The sequence below is a fragment of the Manis javanica genome, chromosome 3 (genome assembly GCF_040802235.1).
Source record: "Manis javanica isolate MJ-LG chromosome 3, MJ_LKY, whole genome shotgun sequence".
NCBI lineage: Eukaryota > Metazoa > Chordata > Mammalia > Pholidota > Manidae > Manis > Manis javanica.
Window position 1 is genome coordinate 58,755,432 of NC_133158.1, and position 27,898 is coordinate 58,783,329.

Consider the following 27,898-nt stretch of genomic DNA (forward strand, 5'->3'; position numbering starts at 1 on the left):
TAAGGTTCACTTAAGTAGATCAACAACAAATTTAAATAAATGTAGGAAGAGAGCTTAACTAGGATATTAAGAACAAAAATCTTATAGGGTTTTTAGGTGGATAAGAATAATACAGTTTCATTAAGCATTATAAATAAGAAACAAAGATTATAAAATTACATAATAAATCTTTATCATGAATTATTTTAAGTATTAGAGTCAATAAATTTCCCTAAAGAATAGACTTATAACATCAACATACTTGATTATAAACTTTTGTTACTGCACGTTACTGACTGAATTTTTCCTTTATGACAAAATTTGGGAAGTTAACTGGAAATTATTTGATTAGAACTTCATTAAAACTATTTCTACAATCTTAATGATGCAAGTGAAATTATACCCTTTGGAAATAAAGACACATATGTAAAGAGAAACAGTAAACATTTACAATGTTTTTTCACAGGTTTGGGGCATGTTAAATATATGGAGTACATTCATTATATGTGCACACATACACTGACATATATTTCTCTATTATTGAGCTGTGACTCTCTTCTCAGCCTCACATTTTCTTCCTAAAAATGATGACTGTGGCCTTCATGATCTGCCACTAATTAAAATACACAATACATGAAATGGTGGTTCCAAAAGAAGATGGGCATATTTTGCTACAATATTTGTTAATGGTGATGATTTTCTTTCTGCTTGTTATTAATTCGTGGGTGTCCTTTGTTCAGCCTCTTTGTTGGCATAGTTTAGTCCTATAAAGGTTTACAGTTACATTTAGAGTTCATTATAGCGGGAAGGCCAAGTAATTACCTCCCAGAAATGAAGAAAAACTAATAATCCTTTGTAAGAGCAAGCTTAGAGTAGAGATTGGTTGTGATATCAGATACCATAAGTACAGGCTTATCAGTAACTTTTAAGCTCCCCCAAATTAATAAGAGTTTTGCAGTACTGAATCATGGAACATTAGCTGATCACCTGGTCAAGCTCTCTACCTCAAGAAACACAGATTCTGCATGAAGACTTAATTCTTTTGGAAATCACCACGGATAAAATACTACATGACCTTCCTCAATAGGCCCTGTGAGCATTTCATGACTTATACATTTAAGATTTTTCACAAATCCATTCTCTTCTTTTAATCCATGTTCTATTTCTTGCTTCTTGATCAGACAGTCATGAACATGAATAAGTCACTTTCAGTTCATAAAATTGAAAGAATAATTGTCACTCTTTAGCTTTCTTTCTTTAAAGCTTAATATCTCTAATTTCCTTAAAAGGGTGCATCTCTTTAATCATGTTTGTTATCTTTTTCTGAATTTTCTCACTTCCCTCTCATTTTGGGGCAAGTGTATGTTTGTATTTCTTCACATGTTATTAAAATGGGACATAATTATCTTAATAAAGGCGAATTACATGAAAATGTATTAATAGAATCTCTCTCCAGCCTATACATGTTACACATCTTTCAACATAACCAAATATATTTGCTTTCTTCAGATATCACTTGAAGTCAGCTAGGAGTCAGCTGTCACTCTCAAGGGGCTTGTGTCTAGCTAATCATGCCCCTTACTCTCCACCCACTCTCTTTCTGACAACGCCATCAGCATTCTAGTAACGAATTAGATAAAACACCTCCCCCAAGGCAACTTCTGTTAAATGGTCAAATTATATTGTTTCAGCAAACTTAACACCAAAGTGCTAACATTTTTCAAAATGCCATTTTCAAAGTATTCATCTGTTCAGTGAAAAATGACGGCAAGTCGTGGCTAATGACTCAACAGCTGGTTCTCAGGTAAGGTGAATAATGTATTTTTCTAATTTTGTTTATAGAACAAGCTTTAATATTTTGAAACTCACATTACCTAGTAATGAGTTTATTATGTGCCCTATGCAAATACTTCAATTAATGAAGACCTAATACAATTTTAAATATTGAGATTCTCTAAGGAAATAAAAGCATGCTGCTAACAGCCTCCAAGAGGATGCACGTAAGCAAGTACATATATTAAAATATTATGCCTTTCCATGAGCATGCAATGGAATGATCCAGTTTTTCTTCTGCACAACAGTGATAATAATCTGATCAGGCAAGTCAATCATATAAGATAAAGAGATACACTCAAACTGGTAAGGAAGAATTTAAACTGTCACTGTTTGTACATGACAAGATAGTATACATAGAAATGGCTGTATCAAACTATAAAGCTTCTGTATAGCAAAAGACACCATCAGCAGAACAAAAAGTCAGCCCACAGTATGGGAGAATATATTTGTAAATGATTTATCTGAAAAGGGGTTATCATCCAAAATATATAAAGAACTCAGAGATGCCTCAATACCCAAAAAATAAATAACCCAATTAAAAAATGGATGGAGGACCTGAACAGACATTTCTCAAAATAAATACAGATGGCCAACAGGCATATGAAAAGATGCCCCACATTACTAATCATCAGGTAAATGGAAATCAAAAGCACAGTGAGAGATCACCTCATACCTGTTAGAATGGCCACTATCCAAAAGGCAAGAAATATCAAGTGTTGGCAAGGATGTGGGAAAATGGGAACCCTCCTACACTGTTTATGGGTATATGAATTGGTGCAGCCACTGTGAAAAGCAGTATGGAGGTTCCTCAAAAAACTAAGAATAGAAATACCATACAACCCAGTACTTTTCTGAAGAAATTTCTAGAAGAATTTGAAAAGATGTACGAACCCCTATGTTTATTGTCACATTATTTACAATAGTTAAGATACGGAAGCAACCAAAGTGTCCATCAGTAGATGAATGGATAAAGATGTGGTACATAAACACTATGGAATATTATTCAGCCATAAAAAATAGAGAAATCCTGCCACTTGCAACAACATGGATGGACCTAGAGTGTATTATGTTAAGTGAAATAAGACAGATGGAGAAAGACAAATTCCATATGATTTCACTTATTTGCGGAATCTAAAAACAAAACAAAATGAACAAAATACCAGCAGGCACACAGACACTGAGAAGTGACTAGTGGTTACCCATGGGGGAGGGGTTAGGGTGGGTTCAGGTTGATAAAGGGGCACAGAAATCTCAGTTATAATATACTGTAAGTTGATCACGGGAATGGGAGTACAGCATGGGGAATATAGCCAATAATTCTGTAACATTTTCCTATGTTGAGAGATAGTAACTGCAGTGGCAGATATGAGGATTTAATAATGTGTGTAAAACTGCTGAACCACTGTATTGCACATGAGAAGCCAATGTAAGATTGTATATCAATAATACTTCAATTAAAAAATATATAAATGGAAAAATAGTATCACAGGAAGTGAACTACGAAAAGACTGCAATAGAGATGAAGGGGAGCCAAGATGGTGCATGAGTAGAGCAGCAGAAATCTCCTCCCAAAACCACATATATTTTTGAAAATACAACAAATACAACTCTTCCTAAAAGAGAGACCAGAAGACACAGGACAACAGCCAGACTACATCCACACCTACGAGAACACAGCACCTTGCGAAGGGGGTAAGATACAAGCCGAGGCCCGGTGGGACGCAAGCGCCCCTCACCCCAGCTCCCGGCAGGAGGACAGGAGTTGGAGTGGGGAGGGAGAGGGAGCCCAGGACTGCTAAACACCCAGCCCTAGCCATGCGCACCAGAGCGCAGACACACAGTGCGTGCATGGGGTGCTGGAAACTAGGGAAACAGGACAGTAAGACCTGTGAGCGGGTCCCGAAGCCGGCAGCCCTGGGACAAAGAAAAGCGAGTGCTTTTTGAAAGTCTTAAAGGGACAGGGACCCCACAGCTGGACGGAAGCGTCCCAGGACACTTAGCCCAGCAGCTGAGAATCCCAGGGAACTCTGGGCACCCTAACCCCCTGGGCAGTAGGGCAGCTTGGAGGCCCCTCACGGAGGTAAACAGCCTCCTGGCTGTTTCCCCTGCGACGCAGCTTCGCCATATCAGAGTAGCAGCCCGAGGCAGGCCATGCCCACAGCAACCGTGGAGCTAAACTCCATAGTGGCTGGGCAAGAATCAGAAGCCCCATCTGCGCACAGCTGCCCAGCACAAGCCACTAGAGGTCGCTGTTCTCCCAGGAGAAGAAGGCCACAAACCAACAAGAAGGGATGTTCTCCCAGCCGTCACTTGCACCAGCTCTGCAAACTATCTCTATCATGAAAAGGCAAAAGAATTTGATACAGACCAAAATCACAACCCCTGAGAAGGAGATAGAGCTAACCAGTCTTCCTGAAAAAGAATTCAAAATAAAAATCATAAACATACTGACAGAGCTGCAGAAAAATATACAAGAGCTAAAGGATGACGTCTGGAGGGAGATTACAGAAGTGAAACAATCTCTGGAAGGATTTATAAGCAGAATGGATAAGATGCAAGAGGCCATTGATGGAATACAAACCAGAGAACAGTAACGCATAGAAGCTGACATACAGAGATAAAAGGATCTCCAGGAATGAAACAATATTAAGAGAACTGTGTGACCAATCCAAAAGGAACAATATCTGCATTATAGGGGTACCAGAAGAAGAAGAGAGAGAAAAAGGGAAAGAAAGTGTCTTTGAAGAAATAATTGCTGAGAACTCCTCCAAACTGGGAGAGGAAATAGCTCAGACTATGGAAGCAAACAGAAATCCCAACAGAAAAGACCCAAAGAGGACAACATCAAGACACATAATCATCAAAATTGCAAAGATCAAGGACAAGGACAGAGTATTAAAGGCAGACAGAGAGAGAAAAAAGGTCACCTACAAAAGAAAGCCATCAGGCTATCATCAGACTTCTCAACAGAAACCTTACAGGCCACAAGAGAATGGCATGATATATTTAATGCACTGAAACAGAAGGGCCTTGAACCAAGGATACTGTATCCAGCACGATTATCATTTAAATATGAAGGAGGGATTAAACAATTTCCAGACAAGCAAAAGTTGAGGGAATTTGCCTCCCACAAACCACCTCTACAGGGTATTTTAGAGGGACTGCTCTAGATGGGAGCACTCCTAAAAAGAGCACAGAACAAAACACCCAACATATGAAGAATGGAGGAGGAGGAACAAGAAGGGAGAGAAATAATCATCAGACTGTGTTTATAATAGCTCAATAAGAGAGTTAAGCTAGACAGTAAGGTAGTAAAGAAGCTAACCTTGAACCTTTGGTAACCACAAATCTAAAGCCTGCAATGGCAATAAGTACATATCTTTGAATAATCACCCTAAATGCAAATGGACTGAATGCACCAATCAAAAGACACAGAGTAATAGAATGGATAAAAAAGCAAGACCCATCTATATGCTGCTTACAAGAGACTCACCTCAAACCCAAAGACATGCACAGATTAAAAGTCAACGGATGGAAAAAGATATTTCATGCAAACAACAGGGAGAAAAAAGCAGGCGTTGCAATACTAGTATCAGACAAAATAGACTTCAAAATAAAGAAAGTAACAAGAGATAAAGAAGGACACTACATAATGATAAAGGGCTCAGTCCAACAAGAGGATATAACCATTATAAACATATATGCACCCAATACAGGAGCACCAACATTTTGAAACAAATACTAACAGAATTAAAGGATGAAATAGAATGCAATGCATTCATTTTAGGAGACTTTAACACACCACTCACTCCAAAGGACAGATCCACCAGACAGAAAATAAGTAAGGAGAGAGGCACTGAACAACACACTAGAACAGATGGACCTAATAGACATCTATAGAACTCTACATCCAAAAGCAACAGGATACACATTCTTCTCAAGTGCACATGGAACATTCTCCAGAATAGACCACATACTAGGCCACAAAAAGAGCCTCAGTAAATTCAGAAGGATTGAAATCCTACCAACCAACTTTTCAGACCTCAAAGGTATAAAATTAGAAATAAATTGTACAAAGAAAGTAAAAAGGCTCACAAACACATGGAGGCTTAACAACATGCTCCTAAATAATCAATGTATCAACGACCAAATTAAAATGGAGATCCAGCAATATATGGAAACAAATGACAACAACACCACAAAGCCCCAACTTCTGTGGGACGCAGAAAAAGCAGTCTTAAGAGGAAAGTATATAGCAATCCAGGTATATTTAAAGAAGGAAGAACAATCCCAAATGAATAGTCCAATGTCACAATTACCGAAATTGGAAAAAGAAGAACAAATGAGGCCTAATGTCAGCAGACGGAGGGACATAATAAAGATCAAGAAGAAATAAACAAAATTGAGAAGAATAAAACAATAGAAAAAAAATCAATGAAACCAAGAGCTGGTTCTTCGAGAAAATAAACCAAATAGATAAGCCTCTAACCAGACTTATTAAGAGAAAAAGAGAATCAACACACATCAACAGAATCAGAAACGAGAACGGAAAAATCATGACGGACCCCACAGAAATACAAAGAATTATTAGAGAATACTATGAAAACCTATATGCTAACAAGCTGGAAAACCTAGGAGAAATGGACAACTTCCTAGAAAAATACAACCTTCCAAGACTTACCCAGAAAGAAACAGAAAATCTAAACAGACCAATTACCAGCAATGAAATTTAATCAGTAATCAAAAAACTACCCAAGAACAAAACCCCTGGGCCAGATGGATTTACCTCGGAATTTTATCAGAAATACAGAGAAGACATAATGCCCATTCTCCTTAAAGTTTTCCAAAAAATAGAAGAGGAGGGAATACTCCCAAACTCATTCTATGAAGACAACATCACCCTAATACCAAAAACAGGCAAAGACCCCACCAAAAAAAAAAACTACAGACCAATATCCATGATGAACGTAGATGCAAAAATACTCAACAAAATATTACCAAACCGAATTCAAAAATACATCAAGAGGATCATACACCATGACCAAGTGGGATTCATCCCAGGGATGCAAGGATGGTACAACATTCGAAAATCCATCAACATCATCCACCACATCAACAAAAAGAAGGAGAAAAACCATATGATCATGTCCATAGATGCTGAAAAAGCCTTCAACAAAATTAAACATCCATTCATGATAAAAACTCTCAGTGGGCTTGGAGGGCAAGTACCTCAACATAATAAAGGCCATATATGATAAACCCACAGCTAACATCATACTGAACAGTGAGAAGCTGAAAGCTTTTCCTCTGAGTCGGGAACAAGACAGGGATGCCCACTCTCCCCACTGTTATTCAACATAGTACTGGAGGTCCTAGCCACAGCAATTAGACAAAACAAAGAAATACAAGGAATGCAGATTCTTAAAGAAGAAGTCAAACTGTCACTATATGCAGATGACATGATATTGTACATAAAAACCCCTAAAGACTCTACTCCAAAACTACTATAACTAATATCGGAATTCAGTAAAGTTGCAGGATACAAAATTAACACACAGAAATCTGTGGCTTTCCTATACACTAACAATGAACTAGCCGAAAGAGAAATCAGGAAAATAATTCCATTCACAATAGCATCAAAAAGAATAAAATACCTAGGAATAAACCTAACCAAGGAAGTGAAAGAACTATACCCTGAAAACTACAAGACACTCTTAAGAGAAATTAAAGAGGTCACTAACAAATGGAAACTCATCCCATGCTCCTGGCTAGGAAGAATTAATATCATCAAAATGGCCATCCTGCCCAAAGCAATATACAGATTTGATGCAATCCCTACATCAAATTACCAACAGCATTCTTCAATGAACTGGAACAAATAGTTCAAAAATTCATATGGAACCACCAAAGACCCCGAATAGCCAAAGCAATCCTGAGAAGGAAGAATAAAGTGGGGGGGGGGATCTCACTCCCCAACTTCAAGCTCTACTACAAAGCCACAGTAATCAAGACAATTTGGTACTGGCACAAGAACAGAGCCGCAGACCAGTGGAACAGAATAGAGACTCCAGACATTAACCCAAACATATATGGCCAATTTATATACGATAAAGGAGCCATGGACATACAATGGCTCTTCAACAGATGGTGCTGGCAAAACTGGACAGCTACATGTAAGAGAATTAAACTGGATCACTGTCTAACTCCATACACAAAAGTAAATTCAAAATGGATCAAAGACCGGAATGTAAGTCATGAGACCATAAAACTCTTAGAAAAAAACTTAGGCAAAAATCTCATGGACATAAACATGAGTGATTTCTTCATGAACATATCTCCCCGGGCAAAGGAAACAAAAGCAAAAATGAACAAGTGGGACTATATCAAGCTGAAAAGCTTCTGTACAGCAAAGGACACCATCAATAGAACAAAAAGGTATCCTACAGTATGGGAGAATATATTAATAAATGACAGATCCGATAAAGGGCTGACATCCAAAATATATAAAGAGCTCACACACCTCAACAAACAAAAAGCAAATAATCGAATTAAAAAATGAGCAGAGGATACTTCTATAGCTTTTCTTCTTCCTTCCTAATTACAACCCTTAAGTAGAATTCGTGCCTCATATCTATATTACCGAGTATCATAATTCTTCCAAGTGGTAAAGATACCTCAAAACAAATGCTAGGCATAGAAGCCACAGGGCATAAATCTGCAAAGAAGTAAAAAGCTAACCTTTTCAAACAATATTGCTTCTCTCTCACTTACCAACTTTACATTTCCCTGTATGGCCCCGGAAGATGACTGGTTAGCCAGAGACGGGTAAGATTCCTCAAGGGAGGAACAACCTAAGACAGGCACAGTCGCAGGGGGGCCATCAGGTGAGAAATTGGGGATCAACAGAGGTGAGGCTTAGAACCTCACCTCCCCTGTTTTGAGAGAAATCTTCTGCATCCATGGATGTTTTGTTGCCCTTGTCTAGCTTGGATTAATACTTAGTCTATAGGCACACACCTCATCATTTGCATTTGCCCTCTTAAAGCACTAAACTATGTTTTCTACCTTTATCTTGCATCTATCTACCACTTTAGCATTTTATTAAAAAAAAAAATAATAATAATAATAAGGGAGAAATGTGGGATTCACATATAAATCGAGTATAAAAATCAAACAAATAATCATATTTGACCTGATTGTTCATAGTTCATGATGCGTGATCAAAACCGAAAGTTTCTGTGATATGACTGCCCTTGCACTGTTCACCATGTAAGAACTTATTCACTATGTAAGAACTTGTTCACCATGTAAGAACTTGTTTGTTATGCTTTTGAAGATTGGAGACTCTTGAGAATTAGGCTTGGGGTTGATTAATGATTGTGCATTGAGTCCCCTATACAGAATTTTATTGTTGTTAACAACCATCTGATCAATAAATATGAGAGATGTCCTCTCAAAAAAAAAATGAGCAGAGGAGCTGAATAGACAGTTCTCTAAAAAAGAAATTCAGATGGCCAACAGACACATGAAAAGATGCTCCACATCGCTTGTCATCAGAGAAATGCAAATTAAAACCACAATGAGATATCATCTCACACCAGTGAGGATCGCCATCATTGAAAAGACAAACAACAACAAATGCTGGCGAGGTTGTGGAGAAAGGGGAACCTTCCTGCACTGCTGGTGGGAATGTAAATTAGTTCAACCATTGTGGAAAGCAGTATGGAGGTTCCTCAAAATGCTCAAAATAGACTTACCATTTGACCCAGGAATTCCACTTCTAGGAATTTACCCTAAGAATGCAGCAGCCCAGTTTGAAAAAGACAGATGCACCCCTATGTTTATCGCTGCACTATTTACAATAGCCAAGATATGGAAGCAACCTAAATGTCCATCAGTAGATGAATGGATAAAGAAGATGTGGTAGATATACATAATGGAATATTACTCCGCCATAAGAAAAAAACAGATCCTACCATTTGCAACAGCATGGATGGAGCTAGAGGGTATTATGCTCAGTGAAATAAGCCAGGCAGAGAAAGACAAGTACCAAATGATTTCACTCATATGTAGAGTATAAGAACAAAGGAAAAGTGAAGGAACAAAACAGCAGCAGAATCACAGAACCCAAGAATGGACTAACAGTTACCAAAGGGAAAGGGACTGGGGAGGATGGGTGGGAAGGGAGGGACAAGGGTGGGGAAAAAGAAAGGGGCCATTACGATTAGCATGTATAGTGTTTTGGGGGGGGTTATGGGGAGGGCTGTGCAACACAGAGAAGACAAGTAGTGATTTTACAGCATCTTACTATGCTGATGGACAGTGACTGTGAAGGGGTATGTGGGGGGGGCTTGGTGAAGGGGGGAGCCTAGTAAACATAATGTTCTTCATGTAATTGTAGATTAATGATACCAAAAAAAAAAAAGACTACAATAGCAAGTTTTAGTAATAGTACCCTTTATAACACACAGGTTGAACAAAATTAACTAGCTTTTAATTTATCATGTCAAATATTAGAATTACTGCACAGATTTTCAAACATACATTCTTCTCATACAATGAAAGTAATAATAGAATACTAAGTTTGCTATAAACAGGAAAAAGAGTAGATATTTTCCTGATTAAAAACAAGAATGACTCTTGTGAAAAAACACTTGACTTTGCCATTACTGACTTTAAATATCAGCCTAAAGGGCTAGACTTGTGTATAATTAGATTTTGTAGTAAGTTCCCTTTCATGAAACCCCTTTTACTTAAAAGGAATTAGATCAGTTTTTTACAAAGGCAGGAAGAATATCTGTGACAGATTTATTCAAATTCTCCATTGTTCCACATGCCCTTTTGCCTCACTGTAGCTAGTGCTGAATAACAAAGACTGGCCCTGAGTGCTATTATTAGCAATAAGTCATATCTACTGAGATTCAAAATGGAGATAATATACACTTCACTCATTCACTCTTTCACTATGTCTTTTGCTAAGTACTGGGGTGGGTGCTGGGGTCAGGATTTATAAGGCACAAAGCCATGATCCAGATTTTCAGACTGGTAGGAGAGATAGACATATATTGAAGAAACTATTAACCAATACTATGATAATTCAGAGAAGGAGTGTGAACAAGTCCAGTCCTTAATCCAGTATAAGATAAAAATGCACCTTTCAGAAGTTTCTAAGTGACATTGAAAAACTGACTTATGATTGAAAACAACAGTAGAATTTATAAATTAAGCAGTTATTAAGATGGCCACATCAAACTCAACCTTTCAATTCTGGCCTTGATTTAATTTAATTTTGCTTTCCTTTCTGTCCAACATAATTACTTTCAAGGACAGACTGGGAACACATAGTCTTGAACAGGGTCAATTACATCAATTTTCTTTTAAGATTTAAAAAGATGTATAGTTTTCAAATACATATTTTCCTGATTATAAAAGCAAAACATGCTCATTACTACAAATTCATTCATTCCCTTTGCCTCCACTGAAAGGTAAAACTGTTAATTTTATGTTAAATAGAAAATACTTGAAAATTTAATAAACATACTATCTTATAATGAATATTCTATACTTAATTCAAGGGAAAAATTTGTTCATTATGTACTCACAACTCTGTCTTGTAAAAATCTAACAGATGTATACTTGACATACTGTATCACAAAAAAATTTGAGTGTAATGCCATGAATAACAAGAGTGGTAAACTAAAACTGTTCTACCAGAATGCTGTACAACTGCTAAATTAAGAAATTAAATTTGAATAAAATAGAAAATTCTTCCCCAGAACACTTCCTGAAACTGCTCAAAAATCCTAATGTAGAAATATCAGTATATAAAAAATGCACAGTTTCCAAAAATTATTACTCTGGACAGCCAGGCTTTAGAGGCAATGCAATCTATGTTAAAGAGAGAGGGTCCTCGCAGGAAGGTAAAGAGCAGAGGTTTCCAAACTTCACTTCTCAGCACTGTTAGTGTCTCAGTTATTATTTCATGGTGCTCCAAGGCCAAAGGAAATAGCTAACAATTCTGTTATTTACAGTTAGGTCTAAACAATTTAATAAATATACATGTCCTGATGACTCAGTGGCCATTTAAAAAATAATACCCATATAGTGAAAGAAATATATTTTTATTTCATTCCTAAATAACCCCAATTACTTCTTAATGGGAGGTGATGGGCACCAGGCAACCTTTCAAATGTTGACATCAGAAGGACACTACTGCCCCCATTTCCCGTTCCACAATGATTTTTGTGCAGTATTTTCTTTTTATCACAGCAACTCCAGAAAACTTAACTTAGCAAAGATATGATGTCATCAAAAAGAACGTAGAAGGATCTAATGATGAAACCAGGGACTCTTTTGAACTAGAGGTTCACAGTGTCCAAAAGATGTGGAATATCCCTGTGTTTCCCTAGAGTCTACCCATACTCTGATCCCTGCCTTTGTGAGTTTGCTGTGGCACTCCAGGGTGGCTGGCTTGGTGCAGTCTGGTAGTCGTGGATTCAGGGCAACCTCATTCCATTGCCCTATGATCACTGGGTAGAAAGCCCCAAATAAATGGTTGACTTTAAAAGATTTCATGCCTCTGATGTGTTAACTGCTGGTCCTTTTATTATAGAGCACATAAATCCAAATTGGAATTTGTAGTATTCCTTAATTATATGTAGACAAAAGGAACCTTTCTTTCATGGAGTCCCATGAAACATACATGCAACTTGGTAACAGGCCCATATAGAGACACTTTTAGACCCTTGCTTACTCCTACCCATACAAGTGCTTGTTATAACAGATAATCCTACAATCAGCCTTTATAACAAATAACCCTACAATTAAATACATAATCTAAAGGTGGATGAATATTTCTTGCAAATAGAATAAAAAACACACACCTTTATCTTTTGTTAAAGAAAAGGAAGAAGCAATAACAGCCTTTTTGGTTTATAAAATAATCTGTCTTAATAATTAAAAAAAGATCCTGTAGTAGGCAGAAGGGCCCCACCCCATCAAAAAAAGGTATTTATGTCTTAATCCCTGGAACCAAAAAGGATTAAGGGTGCAAATAGAATTAAGTTTGCTAATCAGCTGACTTTAAAATTGGGAGATTATCTTGTATTATCTGTGTGGGCCCAATGGAATCACAAGGATCCTTAAAAGTGGAAAAGGGAGGCTAAAGATGTGAGTTCAGAGGAATACGTGACCTTGGAAGAAAGGTACAGGTGATGCAGTTTGGGAAGGACTTGACCTGCAAATGCTGGCTTCAAAGATGTAGGAAAGGAGCCATGAGCCAAGCAATGTGGGCACCTCTGGAAGTCAGAAAAGGCAAGGAAACGATTCTTCCCTAGGGTCTGCCCATGCTCTGATCTTAGCCTAGTGAGACCTGAGTTGGAATTCTAACATACCAAGTGTGAGATAATAAATTTGCATTATTTCAAGCCACTGTGGTTGTAGTAACCTGTTATAGAAGCCATAGGAAACTAATTTAGACCCCCAAATGATATTAACAATAGCAATAAAAACAACAGGAACTGTAAATGTTTCAGTCAACTGGATAAGCTATGAATAAGCCCATAATATACTTCCAGTAGGTATTTCCAGTAAGTTTTGTTTTGTATTGATAATGTAATAAGACTAAATATAAAATAAGCCTGTAGGTGCTGGTTCAAAGAATTTTACTGGCATCAAACATCATAGTTGCCTTTGTTCATTTTCCTGTTTTAACAATGATATACTATAAAGAAGATAAAAATCTTTGTATTATTTTTAATATTACAAATTTTAAAAGAATATAAACTTTTCCATTTTATATAAGTTTAGGCTAATTATACCTCTTTTCCATATGTAAAATACCAATAAAAATATTTTTAGTTATTTCTTAAGCTCTTTTTAGAGGGGATGATGTAATGGCTGGGCAAGGGAGAACTTTTTGTATGTTTATCAATTACTTACGAAAAGCAAGAAAAAGTCCTCCTGTCAGAGTATATATACTTCTGTGAACTGAAAATACTAATTCAAAGTTCAAAATACTCTGTGTTCACCTGTGGTTAAAGGCAGGTGTGTGATGCTGTTCAAACAGGTCAGGGTGAACCACGTGGATGATAGTGTAGCCCCAGAAAACAGGAGAAGAAGGATTAATTTCAGCATACCCCTGATAAAATCTGCAAATCTGAAAAGAAACAATGTTCTATTAATTTTAGCTGGATTTTTAAAAGACTATTTAAATCAATGACACACTTCCATTAAATGATAGTTTCTTGAAAAAGTTTCCATGCATTCTTTTAAAAGCAAGTTTAAAAAATTTTTAACTGATACATTTTGAGTTTGTGCGATTAGTGCTATTTTGCGATAATTTTTTTTCTTTCAAAACACACAAAATGTGATCTCTGGGATCTATAATTTATAAGATGGATGGTAAGTTTTCAAATGCCACTTTTACTTGCTTTATATTTTTATGTAATTTCCAAGCATCCTATAATGAGCACATATTGTTTCAGTCTTAGAAAACAGGCTAATATGTTGGCACAAACTTACAAAGATGGCTCTCCCAAAATGGAAACTCACTTAGAGAACAAATACAAATGCTTATACCAGAGCCTTCGTGGTCCTATATGATCTGGTCTCTCTGCCTTTACTCTCCCACTGCCTTATTCTCCAGTTAGATGACCCTGCTTCTCATACCTGCTAAGGCTGTTTCCCATTGCAGTATGTAGCCTTCTTATCGGTCCTATCTGCCTGGAATGCTGGTACCCCCATTCTTCACACAACTTAACTCCTGCTTACTCCTCAGCTCATTCAGGTCTCAGGTTAAAAGGCTCTCCATGCTCACTGAAGAAGACTTCCCATCCCATCTCCACATTCTATATTTTCTTCATAGCATTTATCTTTATTGATATTTTTCTTGTTCCTGCATTTGTTTATTTTTTTCTTTTCCCTATCAGAGTGTAAACTTTGTGAGAGCAAGAACATAGCTCTGGAATAGTGAATACTATTCTACAAAGTTTGTGACTAATGTTTCATAGCATTCCAAGTTTTCAAAATCCCTGCTTTGCCCTGAGTTAATGTGAAACTAAAAGGCATCTGGTAGAGATGTTTATTGTTTAGTTGTAAACAAAAACTTTCCCATTTGTCAATTGTTTTACCTCATCTGCTGATTTACTGGTGATTGTATAGGTACAGTCCTCTGGCTGTGATACAACTTACTCTGCACCTCAGAACTGTTCTTATTGTAGAAAAACTGATTTTATCCTAAATATGACATTCACCATGTTTTTCTTCTTTGAAGTTTTTCTTTACTGATTTTAATTTCTATTGTAATTATATGCCTTTCCTTCTTAATACTTTCACTATCTTTTGTTTTGCACTTACTTGACATGAAATGCTTAATTATGTTTGTAAGCATTATCTAGACTAAAATGACTTCCATGAGAGTTGATGCCACCTTTTGGTGGGAAAAATGGATGCATCTTTCCCAGTGACAGGTATGTTCTCAATGAAAGTTCAGTAGCACAAAGATCCTTATGTACTCTGAAAAAGGTTCCACAGCTTGATAGACAAGTTCCTCAAGAAAATCCAAAAACCGTTTTAATTCCACATCTACCAAACACTTTACTGATTTATAGTTTGGTATGCTGCATGAACTTAAGTTGTCAGATAGGCAGGTGCGAGGTATGAGCGAATAAAACAGTTTTCTGTTATAATCAAGAGTTGAGTGAAGTTAACAGTGAGAAAGTTTACAGGCCAGATCCCCTAAGAATAAACTGACCACTGTGGTCTGCTGGTTTTGGGGACCTAGTCCTTTCAAATGGACTAACACCATCAAGCTAGGACCAAGTGTCAGAAGCAAAGCAGTGCATTTAGTAGCAGCTTTTAGCAACATAATTACAAAGGAATCACCTGAAGCACTAACGTCTATAAAGAGATTCCATTCTAGGGATCCAGAAAGTGATGTTATGAATATAATTTTACAATTAATTTTAGGCCTAGAAGATATCTACGACTGATTTCAGATCCCAGAGTAAGGGCAGTATTTTTTAGAACTTCCATTTCAGCAAATTAAAAACAGAAATGTCCTCACTCTAATTTTTCCCCCTAGTTCTATTTATACATAGTTAAAATTAAGGGTTTATAGAAAGAAAATAGAGAGAAAGGAGCATGTGAGATGTCATTTTTGATATATAATGGCTCCCCTTTGACATATTTGGCTCAGAACAGGATTTGGTAAATGATAACTCACTGTAATTGGCTTAGAGATTTAATTAGAAAAATTAGATAATGATTCTCGTCAAATGTGACAGGCCAATCAATGTATTTCAGTATCAGTGTACTGGTTTCCTACAAATAGTCCTCTATGCCTCTTCTTTCATTTTTAGATTTTATTCTGTTTTCCTAAATTACAAAAATCTCAGATAAAATGATTTAGAAATTACAGTGCCTATTTACTCTTTCATTATCCCTGAAACACTATGCAAACTATAAGATGTAGCTATAACATCCTGTATCAATTATGTTTAAGCATTTAGAAACTGCGGTGATTTATATATCTCATTTGATCTCCGCAAATATGTAATTAGAGCCTTCTCCTACTGGTAAAGTTGACTGCCTAATTCTGTTTTTGATTACACAGGGTAAAATGACTTGGGAAGTGAATGAGTATTACTGGCTTGGGAACACCAAAAGTAGTTTAATAGATACTCCCCTAGATAAGTGATACTTTTCATTCTTTTCTTTTTTTGGAGAAAATGAGACTTTCCTCTCTGACTCATTCTAACAAAGTGTTGTCATAATGAGTTAAGACCAAAGGGAGTTTGGTGAAACTGGCAGACTTTATGGACAGTTTCAGCAAAATGGGATAACCATAGGGACATAACTGCCAAAAAAGAGCAGAAATGAGTATCTGCTAATCAGGATTCTGCCTTTTCATGAAATGTTTAAGAGATGCTCTTACAAATGTTTTTTTCAACTCTTTTCTATTCTTGTTAACTATCAATTTGCCTTTATTATTGTATCACTCTTCTTTGGATCCCACTTGCAGGTGTTGTTCTCTAATAATATGGAGAGAGACAGTTTAATTACACTGGAAATACATCTCTGGTCTCCAAAAACATTTTAGGAGGAACTATTCCTGAAAAGCTGTCTTGTAGCAGCAAATTCTCTCTACTCTGTGTGTATTTTCTTAGAGCCCAAACAAGTGCCCTTCTCTGGCCTTTGCCTGTTTTGCTTTTCCCTGAATTTTAACATTTACCTATGGGAGCCAGATTTCCCTTTGAGCTTTTTTTGGTTCTTCACATTCACACTTTTAACATAAAATATTCTCACCTTGCCATAGCTATTCCAACAACACAGCCTCCAACTATGGACCAGAACCCAATCCAGCCAGCATCGACCTGTTGGGAAAGAGGCAAACACATAATACAATATACTCATGCTGCAATTTAGAAAGCATGAAAATAAAGATCCTTTATAATCAATATATAATCCAATGTATAATATACATGTAATTATATGTATATAAAATTTAATATATAATCAATAGCTAAATGGCAACAAAATACTATTAAGAAAATGAATAATATGAAAGAATTCATGTGTGACTAATACAAATTTATTTTAGTAAACACATCTTTAACTTTCATTAACTTTTTATTGGAATATTTGAATCAAAATAATGTCATAAGCAAATATTTTCAAATTTGTAATGCATGTCTAGCATTGTACAGTTGACATTAACTAAAAATAGAAGGGAGAGAAAGAGAAATGTGGGGTTGAGCACTTGGGGAGAGTGCAGAGAAAAAGAATTAGAGCTGGGTTTCAAATGTATAGCTCACTCCACTCCTGAGAAAACATTTCCAACCCTGCCATTTACTAGCTTTGTGACCCTGGGCAAACTGTCTTCTTACCTATAAAAAATGGACTAAATGAGATAATCTATGTACAGACTTAGATCTTGTGGCCAGTATACAGGAAGTGCTCAGTAAAGGTTAGCTATTATTACCTGATGACGCTTCTCCATCTACCTAATGTCTTGTCTCTTCCTTTCATGGCCAAGCAATCTGCCTAGACTTCCCCATCACTCATGTATATTTAACTCTTATTATAACTTGGCTTCTGTATGAACTCACACTCTAAGTTTCAGTTTTCTCATTAGTAGAATGAGGATAACAAGGGTTTTTTTTAAGAATTAAAGAAGTTAATAAAAAGTGCTCAATACATTTTAGTTAATTGCTGCTCCTACCGAAATTCCTTGTGTCCCTACCAGTATCAGTGGATCCTGACTCTTCTCTCTTCCCACGGCCACCACACTGCTTATTACCTTATTTCTTACCCCTGGACTCCTGTGATCACTTCTTAAATTGTCTCCACAATTGATTCTGCCCACCATTGCCAGAGTAACTGTCCCAAACATTCTACTATCCTACTCAAAAATAGTTACTGGCTTTCCTTGTGCCTAAAGGGCCAAGTCTAAACCTGGCCTGGCACTTGAGAGTTGCCCACATTAACTTTTGTCTTTTATTATTTTTCTAGTCATCTTTTGCATTATACCTGTGACACAGATTGCCAGCTATTCACCAAAATATGTTATCTTCTTCTACCTGGGCATTTAGCTGGATTGCATGTCCCAGCTCCCATTCAGTTAACCTGTGACTACACAACTGAGTTCTCATTAATGGAAGAGGGCAGAAGAAGTGCACCACCTCTAACTTGAACCTGAAGACAGCTGCTATGCTTTCTTTCCCTTTCTACCAGCTGGAATCCAGATGTGGTCACCCGGGCTCACCCATGCACGTAATGACAAGGTTATAGGGGAGAGAAGAGCTGCAAAGTAGAAGTAGCACATGTCTCTAATTCAGTGTGGGGAAAATAGTTGTCCCGTCTAAGGACTAGTGCCCTATATTATTATGCAAACCCTCCTAGATTGCTATGTGAACTAGAAGTACATTTATTCTTAAGCCTCGGAATTTTGGGATTCTATTTATCATAGCAGCTTAGACCACTCTAAGTAATATAATAACTTTATACAGAGTCTTTTTGGTGTCAGAAGCAAAGATAAATGTTCTCAGGAGAAAGAGAATACCTTGAAGCTTAAATTATCTCTACCTTTTTTTCATACCATTGGCATTTGGGGCAGGAGAACTCTTTTCTGCAAAATTGCCACTCTCCATCATAGACCTTTTAGCATCTGTCTAATGCCCATTTAATGTTATTAGGCCCCCACAAACATTGCCATCTCTCCCCTAGGTGAGTGTGGTTCTGTCCTAGGCTAAGAGCCCCCCTGTGCATTTGACTACTGATCCTGGTCCTTGAAGCCCATTTTGCTTTTCAGCTTCCTTTATTCATGGAATTTACTTTAATTAATAACATTCTACCCATTAATTACTAAAAATATTTTCTTTGCTTTAATTTTTTCCCTTTCATTTAATTTTATATTTCACTTTCTTTAATACCTAGAGTCTCTGTATTTCTCAGAGTGTGTATGGAGAGAAATACCTGGAAGGGCTTTTCAGTGTTTATAACATGAATTTTGTGCTTGTTGTAAGGTCGGTGCCTCTAATCCCCATGTGGTTCAAGGATCAACTGTTATTTTAAATTGAATAATCAAATGAAAATCCTACTTAGTAAAACTTACAGAATGAATGAAGCTAAAGCTGTGTTTAAAAGGAAATGCATAGCTTTTAAATGCCTATATAGGAAAAGCTAAAAACCAAGGATCTAAGCCTTCACATCAAAAAGCTAAAAAGAGGAAAGTGAAGTAACTTCCCTCAAAAAAAACAAAAGAACAGTGAAATATAAAAACAAAATCACTAATCGATGAAACTGAAAATATACATTCATTTAGGAGCCACTGGTGAAATTATTCAAGGAAAAAAACAAGAGAGAAGATAGTGATAATATCTGGAATCATATAAGGACTTATCTTGGAGACCTAATAAAATCATAAAATGATGCTGTGAAGAACTTATCAATACATTTGAAAACTGAAATGAAACTAGAAAGATACCATTTATCAAAACTGATACAAGCATAGATAGGAAATCTAAATAATTTTATAACTATTAAAGAAATTTAATCTATATTAAAATTTTTTTCACAAAGAAAACTAGAAGGCTTCATCAGTGAATTCAAATGAATATGGGAAAAACTAAACCTCAAACTACCAAACTTAAAAAAACTCTTGCAAACACAGAAAAAGAGGAAACATTTCCTTAGTTGTTTTTTGAGACTAGTAAAACTTTGATACTAAAATTAAAAGGACAGAAGGAAAATTATAATCCAATCTCATTCATGAACATAAATGCAAAGAATTCTAAACAAAGTATGAGCAAATGGAATCCAGTGACATATAAAAAGTGTCATAAATCACTGACAAATTGGTTCTGTACAGGTATGCAATGTAATTCAATATATGTAACAATAATATGTAATTTGCCACCTAAGTAGTGTAAAAGAGAAAAATATGATTATCTCAATGCTGAATTTTTATTATATATATTTTTCTCCACCTGTCATCAGTCACAACTGATATGAGTATATATGTAGGGAGGCCAAAGGATCAGATTATCACAATAAGTGAGTTTAACAAGGTTGCTGATACAAGATTAGCTGTATGTCAATTACTTGCAAAAATCAACTATACTTCTATATCAACTATAGCTCTAAATCAATTATACCTCTGCCAGCCAACAGAAAATAAAACTTTAAATTTACCAATTAAAATAGTTTTAAAAAGTATTAAGTACCTATGAATAAATATAATAAATATATAGAATGTGTCTGCAAAAAATTATAAGATTATTCAGAGACCTTGGGGCCTAAGTAAATGAAGGGAAATACAATGATAATAGTTTAGAAGACTCAATATTATAAAGGCCTTAATTCTAAAGCTAATCTATCGACTCAAAAAATTCTAATAAGAATCCCAATACTGGGGGAATATTTACTCTACTGGATACCAAAACTTATTATAACAGTAGAGTACTTAAGACAATTTGGATTTGGTGCAAAGATAGACATACAGACTAGAAGAAAAAAATAGTTTAGAAACATATCCGTGCACATAAGGGCACTTCATTATGACAAAAATGACAATGGAGAGTAATTGAGAAAAGTGCTCTTTTCAAAAATTGATATTAGGTTAATGAATACCTATATACGGGGGGGAAAAACCTTAATATCTACCTTATAACAAGCACAAAATTCAATTCTAAGTTTAAATGTGACAGGAATAACGGTAGAGCTTCTAGAACAGCACTGTCCAATAGAACTTTCTGTGACGACAGCATGTTCTGTATCTGCACTGTCCAATACACTAGCCACAAGCTGCAATTCAAGAGCTACTGCGCACTTGAATAGTGGCTAGTGCCACTGAGGAAGTCAATTTGTATTTCATTTCAACTAATTTAAATTTCAAATTAAAGAGCCACATGTGGCTCCTGGCTACTGTACTGGACAAAAAGATTCCACAAGATAACAGATGGTAATATACCCTCAAAATAATATATTTATGGATCTGGAGCAAAGATTTCTCTCTCTCTTTTGAATTAGTCTCTGCTAAATTCAACGTGTAGCCTACCTTCGAGTTGGTTTCTAAAGACTACTTTTTTTTTTAATATGGTCACATTTTCCTTTTTCCTGTATGTCTAATATTTTTGTTTTTGCTTTTTAACTGTTGTGGGCAACACAATATAGAGATTATGGATTCTTTTATCTTTTTCTAAAATGGTTGATTTTTTCTGTTAATAGGTAGTTCAATTACTAACTGCCCACTATAGGCTTGATTTTGTGCTTTATTAGGGTAGATAAGCAGAAACCAAGGTGTTTCCCAGACCCTTCTCATTTAGTGGGCCTCAATCTCCAGACTTATTTCTCTGAGGATTTCTGTCAGGGGTGGGTCTAAATAAAATAGGCCTTACTCTATTTAGGACATGGTCCTTAATTCTAAAGTTTGGCTTTTGTCTCAGCAGAAGTCCAAGTGTTACCAAGGTGTTAATGAGGTCTTACTCCTCTAGCTGGACCAGAACTTTTAAGAGCCCAGCACTGCTGCCCTCTACATCATTATTAACACCCTAATAGATGTGAAATTAATGGCTCTGAACAAAATCCAGGAAGAGAATCATTACTGTGTGTAACTGTTTCAAAAAGATCTGGCTTCTGCAACAGCATTTATCCAGACCTTGAAGCTAAAACCAAGAACATGTAGATGATATTTATAATTTAAATGACCTAAAAATACCTATAGCATATAAGAAAATAAAATGCTTACCTGGCTGACATGCACTGGTGTTAAAATTAAGTCCAGAACTCCAGACCAGCCAGCAAATACACCAAGTGGTATGGCATATGCTAAACCAATCATCAAAAATCTCAAATTGCTGTAAAAGAGAAGAAAATAATCTCAGATTCAAAATCTAAAATTTAAACTCTTACTAAAATGTACGCCACTTGGACATTAGAGCACCAGAATCAGAAACAGAAAACATTTATCAGTTTGTTAATAAACTCAAAGTTCTTTCTTTACATTTTTAACTTTTATAAGAATAATCTTTTGTCAAGTTTTATTATATATATGAATTACCAACAATATTTCATAGAATAAGTAGGTAGGTTCAGTTTAAAAAAGCTCTTATTTGAAAGTATAAATTACTGTTTCTTCTTAAGAATAAGGTGGTGGGGTAAAAAACAAAGATTAAATAGAAATATACAGGAGACTGGAGCCAAGATGGCGGCGTGAGTACAGCAGCGGAAATCTCCTCCCAAAACCACATATATTTTTGAAAATACAACAAATACAACTCTTCCTAAAAGAGAGACCAGAAGACACAGGACAAGAGCCAGACTACATTCACACTTGAGAGAACCCAGCGCCTCGCGAAGGGGGTAAGATACAAGCCGAGGCCCCGCGGGACCCGAGCGCCCCTCCCCCCAGCTCCTGGCAGGAGGAGAGGAGTCGGAGTGGTGAGGGAGAGAGAGCCCAGGACTGCTAAATAGCCAGCCCTAGCCATCCGCACCAGAGCGCAGACACAGTGCGTGCGTGGGGTGCTGGAAACTAGGGAAACAGGACAGTAAGGCCTGTGAGTGGGTCCCTGCAGTCGGCACCCCTGGAACAAAGAAAAGCGAGTGCTTTTTGAATGTCCTAAAGGGACAGGGGCACCACAGCTGGACAGAAGCGTCCCAGGACACTTAGCCAAGCAGCTGGGAATCCCAGGGAACTCTGGGCACCCTAACCACCTGGGCAGCAGGGCAGCTCGGAGGCCCCTCACAGAGGTAAACAGCCTCCTGGACATTTCCCCTCCGACACGGCTCTGCCATATCGGAGCAGCAGCCAGAGGCAGGCCACACCCACAGCAACCGTGGAGCTAAACTCCATAGCGGCCAGGCAAGAATCAGAAGCCCCGTCTGCACACAGCTACCCAACATAAGCCACTAGGGGTCGCTGTTCTCCCAGGAGAGGAAGGCCACAAACCAACAAGAAGGGACGTTCTCACAGCCATCACTTGCGCCAGCTCTGAAGACTATCTCTATCACCATGAAAAGGCAGAAGAATTTGATACAGACCAAAATCACAACCCCTGGGAAGGAGATAGACCTAACCAGTCTTCCTGAAAAAGAATTCAAAATAAAAATCATAAACATGCTGACAGAGCTGCAGAGAAATATACAAGAGCTGAGGGATGACGTCCGGAGGGAGATTACAGAAGTGAAACAATCTCTGGAAGGATTTATAAGCAGAATGGATAAGATGCAAGAGGCCATTGATGGAATAGAAATCAGAAAACAGGAACGCATAGAAGATCACACAGAGAGAGATAAAAGGATCTCCAGGAATGAAACAATGTTAAGATAACTGTGTGACCAATCCAAAAGGAACAATATCTGCATTATAGGGGAACCAGAAGAAGAACAGAGAGAAAAAGGGAAAGAAAGTGTCTTTGAAGAAATAATTGCTGAGAACTTCCCCAAATTGGGGGAGGAAATAGTTGCTAGGACTACGGAAGCACACAGAACTCCTAACAGAAGGGACCCAAAGAGGACAACACCAAGACACATAATAATTAAAATGGCAAAGCTCAAGGACAAGGACAGAGTATTAAAGGCAGACAGAGAGAGAAAAAAGGTCACCTACAAAGGAAAACCCATCAGGCTGTCATTATACTTCTCAACAGAAACCTTACAGGCCACAAGAGAATGGCATGATATATTTAATGCACTGAAACAGAAGGGCCTTGAACCAAGGATACTGTATCCAGCACGATTATCATTTAAATATGAAGGAGGGATTAAACAATTTCCAGACAAGCAAAAGTTGAGGGAATTTGCCTCCCACAAACCACCTCTACAGGGTATTTTAGAGGGACTGCTCTAGGTGGGAGCACTCCTAAAAAGAGCACAGAACAAAACACCCAACATATGAAGAATGGAGGAGGAGGAACAAGAAGGGAGAGAAATAATCATCAGACTGTGTTTATAATAGCTCAATAAGAGAGTTAAGCTAGACAGTAAGGTAGTAAAGAAGCTAACCTTGAACCTTTGGTAACCACAAATCTAAAGCCTGCAATGGCAATAAGTACATATCTTTGAATAATCACCCTAAATGCAAATGGACTGAATGCACCAATCAAAAGACACAGAGTAACAGAATGGATAAAAAAGCAAGACCCATCTATGTGCTGCTTACAAGAGACTCACCTCAAACCCAAAGACATGCACAGATTAAAAGTCAACGGATGGAAAAAGATATTTCATGCAAACAACAGGGAGAAAAAAGCAGGTGTTGCAATACTAGTATCAGACAAAATAGACTTCAAAACAAAGAAAGTAACAAGAGATAAAGAAGGACACTACATAATGATAAAGGCAAGAGGATATAACCATTATAAACATATATGCACCCAGTACAGGAGAACCAACATATGTGAAACAAATACTAACAGAATTAAAGGAGGAAATAGAATGCAATGCATTCATTTTAGGAGACTTTAACACACCACTCACTCCAAAGGACAGATCCACCAGACAGAAAATAAGTAAGGACACAGAGACACTGAACAACACACTAGAATAGATGGACCTAATAGACACCTATAGAACTCTACATCTAAAAGCAACAGGATACACATTCTTCTCAAGTACACATGGAACATTCTCCAGAATAGACTACATACTAGGCCACAAAAAGAGCCTCAGTAAATTCAGAAGGATTGAAATCCTACCAACCAACTTTTCAGACCTCAAAGGTATAAAATTAGAAATAAATTGTACAAAGAAAGTAAAAAGGCTCACAAACACATGGAGGCTTAACAACATGCTCCTAAATAATCAATGTATCAACGACCAAATTAAAATGGAGATCCAGCAATATATGGAAATAAATGACAACACCACCACAAAGCCCCAACTTCTGTGGGACGCAGAAAAAGCAGTCTTAAGAGGAAAGTATATAGCAATCCAGGTATATTTAAAGAAGGAAGAACAATCCCAAATGAATAGTCCAATGTCACAATTATCGAAATTGGAAAAAGAAGAACAAATGAGGCTAATGTCAGCAGACGGAGGGCCATAATAAAGATCAGAGAGGAAATAAATAAAATTGAGAAGAATAAAACAATAGAAAAAAATCAATGAAACCAAGAGCTGGTTCTTTGAGAAAATAAACAAAATAGATAACCCTCTAGCCAGACTTATGAAGAGAAAAAGAGAGTCAATACACATCAACAGAATCAGAAATGAGAAAGGAAAAATCATGACAGACCCCACAGAAATACAAAGAATTATTAGAGACTACTATGAAAATCTATAGGCTAACAAACTGGAAAACCTAGAAGAAATGAACAACTTCCTAGAAAAATACAACCTTCCAATGACCCAGAAAGAAACAGAAAATCTAAACAGACCAATTACGAGTAATGAACTTGAAGCAGTAATCACAAAACTACCCAAGAACAAAACCCCCGGGCCAGATGGATTTACCTCAGAATTTTATCAGAGATACAGAGAAGACATAATACCCATTCTCCTTAAAGTTTTCCAAAAAATAGAAGAGGGAATACAGCCAAACTCATTCTATGAAGCCAGCATCACCCTAATACCAAAAACAGGCAAAGACCCCACCAAAAAAAGAAAACTACAGACCAATATTCATGATGAACATAGATACAAAAATACTCAACAAAATATTACCAAACCGAATTCAAAAATACATCAAAAGGATCATACACCATGACCAAGTGGGATTCATCCCAGGGATGCAAGGATGGTACAACATTCGAAAATCCATCAACATCATCCACCACATCAACAAAAAGAAGGAGAAAAACCATATGATCATCTCCATAGATGCTGAAAAAGCATTCGACAAAATTCAACATCCATTCATGATAAAAACTCTCAACAAAATGGGCATAGAAGGCAAGTACCTCAACATAATAAAGGCCATATATGATAAACCCACAGCTAACATCATACTGAACAGTGAGAGGCTGAAAGCTTTTCCTCTGAGATTGGGAACAAGACAGGGATGCCCACTCTCCCCACGGTTATTCAACATAGTACTGGAGGTCCTAGCCACAGTAATTAGACAAAACAAAGAAATACAAGGAATGCAGATTCTTAAAGAAGAAGTCAAACTGTCACTATTTGCAGATGACATGATATTATACATAAAAACCCCTAAAGACTCCACTTCAAAACTACTATAACTAATATCGGAATTCAGTAAAGTTGCAGGATACAAAATTAACACACAGAAATCTGTGGCTTTCCTATACACTAACAATGAACTAGCCGAAAGAGAAATCAGGAAAACAATTCCATTCACAATAGCATCAAAAAGAATAAAATACCTAGGAATAAACCTAACCAAGGAAGTGAAAGAACTATACCCTGAAAACTACAAGACAGTCAAGAGAAATTAAAGAGGTCACTAACAAATAGAAACTCATCCCATGCTCCTGGCTAGGAAGAATTAATATCGTCAAAATGGCCATCCTGCCCAAAGCAATATACAGATTTGATGCAATCCCTACATCAAATTACCAACAGCATTCTTCAATGAACTGGAACAAATAGTTCAAAAATTCATATGGAACCACCAAAGACCCCGAATAGCCAAAGCAATCCTGAGAAGGAAGAATAAAGTGGGGGGGGGGGGATCTCACTCCCCAACTTCAAGCTCTACTACAAAGCCACAGTAATCAAGACAATTTGGTACTGGCACAAGAAAAAAGCCGCAGACCAGTGGAACAGAATAGAGACTCCAGATATTAACCCAAACATACATGGCCAATTTATATACGATAAAGGAGCCATGGACATACAATGGCTCTTCAACAGATGGTGCTGGCAAAACTGGACAGCTACATGTAAGAGAATTAAACTGGATCACTGTCTAACTCCATACACAAAAGTAAATTCAAAATGGATCAAAGACCGGAATGTAAGTCATGAGACCATAAAACTCTTAGAAAAAAACTTAGGTTAAAATCTCATGGACATAAACATGAGTGACTTCTTCATGAACATATCTCCCCGGGCAAGGGAAACAAAAGCAAAAATGAACAAGTAGGACTATATCAAGCTGAAAAGCTTCTGTACAGCAAAGGACACCATTAATAGAACAAAAAGTTATCCTACAGTATGGGAGAATATATTCATAAATGACAGATCCGATAAAGGGCTGACATCCAAAATATATAAAGAGCTCACACACCTCAACAAACAAAAAGCAAATAATCCAATTAAAAAATGAGCGGAGGAGCTGAATAGACAGTTCTCTAAAGAAGAAATTCAGATGGCCAACAGACAAATGAAAAGATGCTCCACATCGTTTGTCATCAGAGAAATGCAAATTAAAACCACAATGAGATATCACCTCACACCAGTGAGGATCGCCATCATCGAAAAGACAAACAACAACAAATGTTGGCGAGGTTGTGGAGAAAGGGGAACCCTCCTACACTGCTGGTGGGAATGTAAATGAGTTCAACCATTGTGGAAAGCAGTATGGAGGTTCCTCAAAATGCTCAAAATAGAAATACCATTTGACCCAGGAATTCCACTTCTAGGAATTTACCCTAAGAATGCAGCACTCCAGTTTGAAAAA

The 27,898-nt window shown here is 36.9% G+C and overlaps 1 protein-coding gene across 3 annotated transcripts in view; it reads right to left on the bottom strand.

Annotated features, from left to right (window-relative positions):
- Positions 1-27,898, bottom strand: part of SLC49A4 (solute carrier family 49 member 4) — a 93,331-nt gene that overhangs the window by 24,315 nt on the left and 41,118 nt on the right. For all 3 annotated transcript variants that reach the window (XM_073231549.1, XM_073231548.1, XM_073231547.1), the window contains exons 5-7: positions 22,064-22,172; positions 17,122-17,189; positions 13,845-13,972 (exon numbers count right to left, since the gene is read on the bottom strand). In XM_073231549.1, coding sequence (XP_073087650.1) covers positions 13,845-13,972; positions 17,122-17,189; positions 22,064-22,172 — 305 coding nt within the window. The remainder of the gene's footprint in view (positions 1-13,844; positions 13,973-17,121; positions 17,190-22,063; positions 22,173-27,898) is intronic.